We start from the raw sequence: 6,982 nt of genomic DNA, 5'->3' as shown, positions 1-6,982 counted from the left end.
TAAACCTTAAGACATTCCCAAATACAATTGTAAATAAATAAGGCAAAGAGAATGAATCTACATTGGTAACAATCAGATAATAATATCACCTGTTTGTATGACAAGAGTAATTCTGTTCTACATATGCTATTTTGAGTCATGCTTCATGTAGACCCTAGCCTGGGCCAATTTATTTCATTAGAATAGGTAAACAACATAGGGAAAAAGATTCTTCATGTAGACCCTAGCCTGGGCCAACTTATTTCATTAGAATAGGTAGACAACACAGGAAAAAAGTGAGGAAACATGTCCAACATGTTTCATAAATGAAACTGGTAATGAAGAATAGTGGTAATGAAGAATAGAATTAAATAATGACCTCACTGATGAACTTCATCAATAGAAAGAACAATGAATACATAGCCATAAAGGGCCAATAAGTAGAAGTAGAAATCTCTCTGCCAACCTCTTTCTCTCTCCCTTTGAATTCCTTCTCCTGTTTGTTCTTCTCATTAGGGTATTATTTAGGGTAACAATAATACCAGTGGGAGACTACAATAATACCAGTGGAATATCTCCCAGAGCTCAGGTTATAGTTCAATCTCTACTACCTCAGACCAAAGTGATGTAAATGGTAGCCAGCATATGGTTGCAAAGATTGGCCTTCCATTATTCTATAATGCGTTCATTTTCTAATATCACAATGCCTGTCCTTCTACAACCCTCATGGAAGGTCTACTGTGGCCAGTTATTGCAAGTCTACAACCCACTGATCTCACCTTCCTTGCACTTACCCACTTCAATGTCGATGTTCCCCTTCCTTGATGCTATTACTCTACAGCAGTTTCGTCGAGGTGCCTGCAAGTATCAGACAGCGACCCTCAGTAAGCTTCTCAAAACATAACAAGAATTGGTTGCAACATTCAATAGAGGATTGCAGTGTTTAATTCTCGAAAGAACATTAACTGCTACAAATTCTTGTGGACATTTATGTGACAGATCGGATTAAGGTCCATTTCTAAAAAACCTAGGAAAAGAAATGAAAACAGAATAAAATCTTCAAAAAAAAAGAAGAGTTTTATGTCAATATAATGTAGAAGAGAAATCCCTTGCCTGTCGTATTGAAACTGTCTGAGGCTTCTTGAAAACCCTGATCCGTTCTATTGTCTCAGGTGAAGCCATTCTCCATCTGCATTCTGGGGGTTTAACCTCGTCTCGAACATAATTGCTTAAAGTAATTTTCGTAGAATTGTCATATTTAATATTCTTCATGTAAAAAACGAAGGGTTTCTGGCATGGATGCCTGGTGACAGGCCTGGTATTGAAAGCATAGGCGGTGAAATCAGCTCTTCTATACCAATTCAAGAAAGTTCTTGAGGGCATTTCAAGCTCTCTAGGAGAGAAGATGCCCCGAAAAATCTGTACAGCATAGCCCCATGACACCGTAAAAGACCATTCTCTTTTCTCATCATAGCAAATGGATTGCTGCAGTGTTCCTGCCGAATCTACCTTTACAGCCTTGAAGAGATGTTGCAGAGCTTCTACTCTTGTGCGGCTCGGAAAGATGGGTTCCGCAATATCTAGATGGTGAAGAGATACCAATGGCGTGATAGGATGTGCAGTAAGCAATCCAAAGAGGTTACCGTATATATCAAACTGCGAATATAGGACCAACAAAAAATTCATAGATCAGAACACTAATCCCTAAAAACAAACGGATTTTAAGCACTAAGATTAAATTACTCCAGAATTGATTACTATAACAGCTTGATTTGATTCAATATTAAGGAATGACAGGGAATCCATAACTAGAAAATAAAAACTCCCTTAGACATCCTGTAAAGAATCCGTATATAGCATATGTAATAGACTAATGGATCAACACATAGGACGAAGCAATCTCTCCCACACACTCATCAATCCTAAGCAGCTGCCTGCTAAACAGTGAATGCCCAAATGATGTCAAGGAAGGTCATGATCTACAAGGATCTACATATACTGCTAAATAGAGTATGCCTGAATGATGTTCAGCAAAGTCCTGAAAAGTCTTTTAGTCTCTTTTTTTTCCTCTCTTTCTTTTCTTTCAAGGCTTTTTCTTTCTCTCTTTTCTTTCCAGGCCTTAAAAGCCGGAAATCTAAGGGATACTCTTCATGGATGACATATTTAGCAAAATTGTTGGCATAGACTAATGCTTCTCAGCCAAGGGATTTGAACCAGGCAACCTACTGGCAGATAACTAGCAAAATGCCCAACAGCATTGGCCAAAGTCTTGCAGCAAAATGCCCAACAGCATTGGCCAAAGCCTTGCACGTAAATCCAAGGGGTACTCTTCATGGATGGAAAATCCAGCAAACTTGTTGGCGTACGCCGTAGACTAGTTCATCTCACCCAAGGGATTTGAACAAGGCAAACTACTGACAGAGAACTAGCCAAAATGCTCAACAGTATTTGCCACAACTGGTTGAGTTAACCTGAACTAGCTCCTTGGCTTGGTTGAGTTAACCTGAACTAGCTCCTTGGCTAGGTCCTTAAGGGTCTTACCCGAGGAAGAACATGTATATAACTACAAAATTGAAAAGGGCATAACTTACTTGGTGAAAACCAGGCTCCTTGGTCAATGGTATACCCAGCTCCGCCATGCAAGCTTGTATTCTGTCATCACTTGCAAACAAGCCCGGATACCTCTGAATGCAACCATCCTGCATTGATTCCAATGCTTTGGCCAATGGATAGCTGATGGCAAACCCACCACCTCCATAAGCCATATTATATGAAAAATATATATTCTGCAGGTGACTTTCAGACAGGCTGCCAATGTAGTACATCTGTCTGTGATCATACTTTGACAGAACAGTCACCAAATTGTCAAGCACAAACACTGTGTCATCATCTCCCATGACAAACCAGTGAACATCAGGAAGGCCCAATCTGAAAGTTTCCGAGATAATCCTAGATATCCGAAGCGCCGAACGATGGCCCTGCTTGTTGGTATACTTTAAATGAGTTGTATTACTCGAAATTCTGAGAGGGGGCAAAGCCAGATCCGCCTTGTTATTAAGCCTAACTTTTTCATCTAGCCATACAAAACCCCTTGTTTCCTTGGGCCTCCACCATAGCTTTGTGTACTCCTTTCGCCTATCCCATAAGCTAGCAGAAGCAGCTATTCCAAACACTATATGCTTCAAATCAGTTTCAGTATTCCTATCTGAAACAATAGCATTAGGAACCACCACTGCCTTCTTGATAGTGTTGTTTGAATGTTTGAGACTGTTGTTTGAGACCTTGATGGAGGCATTCAGCAGTGCCATGGGGTGGGACTCTGCCTGTGTACAGTTCATTCTGCAATCTAGGGAATGCGAACAAGAATAGCTGCTTAGCAGAAGGTTGACAGAATACATCACGTAGGTGATACAGATCAATGCTATGAGTGAGGCCATCAGTTTCCTGATCCTGGATCCAATGCCTGAGTTTTTAGAGCCAACAGCCATCTGTTCCCATGCAAGTTTTTCAAGGTCTTTCTGATCTTTCCTAGTGATTGCCATCTTCATCCTCTGATTGTTGTGCCAAGGATTTTCTCTGTCACATTTGAACAAATTCTATTAAAATTGAAAAGAAACAAAAAAGAGCAACCAGACATTCTTACACACAAACAAACCAACAAAAATTAAGTCCATTCTTTCCCTGAATGCAATATACAATACACCATGAGCTGAAAACTGTGAAGGGTCATAAAAGATCAAATCTTAGGACACATTGAATTGAAAACTGTAAAGGTTCCGGAAGATCAAATCTTGGACATATTGAATTTAGAAAATTTATAATCTAGGCACAAACAAACAATCTGGTATGTACTGAAGAGACCAGTCTTGTCATACTACAAATTATACTGTTTCCCTGAATGCAATATTCAATGCACCACGAGCGGAAAACTGTAAGGGGTCCTAAAAGAACAAATCTTAGACACATTGAATTGAAAACTGTAGAGGATCCTGAAAGATCAAATCTTGGACACATTCAATATCCCACAGAAATGTTTTGGAAGAAAATTTATAATCTTGGCACAAACAAACAATCTGAATGTACTGAAGAGACCAGTCTTGTCATACTAGAGATTATACTCCTTTCCCTGAATGCAATATTCAATGCACCATGAGCTGAAAACTGTGAAGGGTCCTAAAAGATCAAATCTTAGACACATTGAATTGAAAACTGTAAAGGGTCCTGAAATATCAAATCTCAGACACGCTGAATTTCCGACAGAGAGATTTTGGAAGAAAATTTATAATCTGGGCACAAACAAACAATCTAACATGAACCGAGAACCGAGAGAGACCAATCTTGTCATACTAGAATTTATACTCCCCCGCCTGGCTGCTGTGTGCTGCAGATGTTAGATTTCCTTTGATGGGCAGCGTTCCTTTGGGGCATGGAATAGAATTGCTGAACTGAAACCCTTGAGCTTGATATTGTCTCTGCTCAGGACTTGCTACCCCATCCCACGCCACACCAAAATAAACACAGATATGGCAAAAATAAAGAGATGCAAGTAGCTGACAGCTGTTGTATTGGCAGAGCCAGACAATCCTAGGTATCCAAAAGCTCTGAATTTGCGGAAACCATAGATGGCACAGGGTCCTAAGCAAAGGCACATGTCCACAATTCGCCCGCCTTCAATAAGAACAAAAGTTCACAGTGTCCAGTTTCTGCCGGGTCATCTTCCAGATGGCAGCTTGTTCATACTGATGTGGATTCTAGTGCAATTATTTTCCTATAAACAAGATTCTGACCATGCACGTCAAGTGTTTGGATTGGGATTGAAGAGCACGATTAGCTGGACGCGCTGTGATGAAAGTAATTCTTAGTGAAACCTTGCTGGCAGTTATTCACAGGTGTTTTTTAATTTTTATTTAGTAATGGATTTGATTAACTCTTTTGGTTTAGATTTTTGGGCAGTTATAAATAACCTCTTGACTGATTTTTGGACGAACCATCATCTAACCATTTGATTCGGTTAACATCAACTTTTAATATCGTTGGATTTATATTTGATAGAGTAACTGTTTTTTCTCCAAAAATCATGGAAATTTTGGTAAAATTTGGCATAGATTTTTGTAAATACAAATTAGAATTGTCAAATTTCAAAGTTTTGAGTACTCTAGAAGTTTTTGATGGTGTTGAATTTATTTCCACTAGAAAAAATATGATTCAACTAGCCCAAAGTTTTTTGAATCTTTTTACCTAGATTCCAACTACTTTTGACTCTCTAGGCAGTTCCTCTGCCGGGCTATACACGTCTTTTATATTTATAAGATTTCTAACTCTGAAATTCTAAAGAATGCACTTTACTTTTATTTATTTTAAATTTTATAAATTAATCCTATATCATAAATAATTTAAAATTTTATTTTTATTTTTAAAATATTAATTTAAATATGGTTATAAAATTATTATTCTTTTCAAAAATTTAATTTCAATTTTATTTTTGAAATATTACTAGCTTACATCCATCTTAATTCCAAATTTACCAAACTAGAGACATCAAATCTTTTTTCCCTCTAAAAGTGGTTTGTATCTCAAGAGATTTGATGCCTTTCCGGACTTGATAGATTAGGAATTAAGATGGATCCATGCTGGTTTAAATATTAATAAATGATAATGATAATTATTAATTTTCTTTTTATATATATTTTAATTGTATTTTATTTTTATTTTTATATAATTTTACCACGTCAAAATGTTTATATAGCATAACATCATATCACATAACATAATCTTACAACGTTTCCATACTAATTGGAAAACACTTCTTTATACAAATATGGATATAATACAAAATTTTTTATAAAATTAAATTTTTTATAATAATAATAATAATGTGGGATAAAAAGAAGTTCATCTTTGAAACTTTAGTCACTCCTGTTATCTTATATGGCTATGAGGTTTGGGGTTGCAGCCTCTCCAGAGAATCATGGAGAAAGATTGAGCAAATCCAGAAGCGTTTTATGTAGAAATTTTGAATAATATAACACTTATTCACAGAGATTATCCTGATTATACATTATTTGCAGAATGCATGCATAATACATAACCTCCTCTACCATTGATCATCAATTTGCGGAATTAAAAAAACAATCGCATGCGCACATTGAAACATCAATCACACATATCAACACAGTATGTAATGGGAAAAGCATACAGCTAAAAACCCCCAACTATCTGTATATTATAATGATAGAGAACATGTAACAATACATAGTACAATACTCCTCACAAGTACTCAGTACTATCTCCTCATGCTACACACAAACTAGCTCAGATCTGAACAAGTCACGGATTCAAATCTCCTCCACTGTTTGTCTGCCTCTACTGCGCAATCCAAGTTGAGAATAGATCAGATCCAAGTTCGAATTCCCTTGGTTTGTACTGCACAATCCTCATTGGCAATCTCAATCAATGATTGTGCAAATCTCATGCACAGCTATAGTCACAACTGATAGTAGTCTCACCCTTTCACCCACCTCTAACACTTGTCTCCACTGAACTGTCCATGCACTGAGTTAACTGATGTATTCTTTAGTTGATTTATGAGTTAATAATTAGTGAATTAATTAATAATTAATTCACATCACTCATTACTAGTGTATTTGGCAGTTAGACTAAATACAACTAGTTCAACTAAGTCAAACTGAACACAACTCCATCAACTCCTCAATCAACTCCACCAAACTCAATCACTTGAGTTCTAACTGAAGTCTATCATGCAATAGCTCAACTAACCCATAGGAAAAGCGTATTTCCTTCTGGCAATTGCATGTGCCACATCCGTAGCTCGAACTGAAGTGCTGCAAGAGGATAAGATAATGTTTGTAGTCCAAATATTATTAAGAGCTAATAATATTCGACTGTTCTATTTTTAGACTGGCAATCTAAAAATAGACTCCACCCATATGTCTAAAAATAGAGGTCCATCTATTTTTACCAACATGACCAATCATCCATAAAT

The 6,982-nt window shown here is 37.0% G+C and overlaps 1 protein-coding gene across 1 annotated transcript; it reads right to left on the bottom strand.

Annotated features, from left to right (window-relative positions):
* Window positions 1-315: 315 nt before the first annotated feature.
* On the bottom strand, window positions 316-4,659 carry LOC149186879 (uncharacterized). The gene is made up of 4 exons (XM_089411187.1): window positions 4,327-4,659; window positions 2,571-3,555; window positions 1,093-1,635; window positions 316-837 (listed from the first exon to the last, which is right to left on the bottom strand). Exons 2-4 carry the CDS (start codon window positions 3,525-3,527, stop codon window positions 739-741), a joined length of 1,599 nt encoding a protein of 532 aa, XP_089267313.1. The 5' UTR covers window positions 3,528-3,555; window positions 4,327-4,659; the 3' UTR covers window positions 316-738.
* Between the last annotated feature and the right edge of the window lie 2,323 nt (window positions 4,660-6,982).

Source organism: Pinus tabuliformis, chromosome 3_1, assembly GCF_031772625.1.
Source record: "Pinus tabuliformis cultivar Carrire ecotype Pingquan chromosome 3_1, CPIR1, whole genome shotgun sequence".
NCBI classification, from domain to species: domain Eukaryota; kingdom Viridiplantae; phylum Streptophyta; class Pinopsida; order Pinales; family Pinaceae; genus Pinus; species Pinus tabuliformis.
Note: the sequence above shows the minus strand (reverse complement) of the source record. Positions and strands in the feature narration are given on the sequence as shown.

Coding starts and splice junctions, on each gene's coding strand:
- LOC149186879 (XM_089411187.1), bottom strand. CDS start 3,527: ATGAAGATGGCAATCACTAGGAAAGATCAGAAAGACCTTGAAAAACTT. Junction 1,636..2,570: donor AGGAGCCTGGTTTTCACCAA/GTAAGTTATGCC, acceptor CTATATTCGCAG/TTTGATATATACGGTAACCT. Junction 838..1,092: donor AGACAGTTTCAATACGACAG/GCAAGGGATTTC, acceptor TGATACTTGCAG/GCACCTCGACGAAACTGCTG.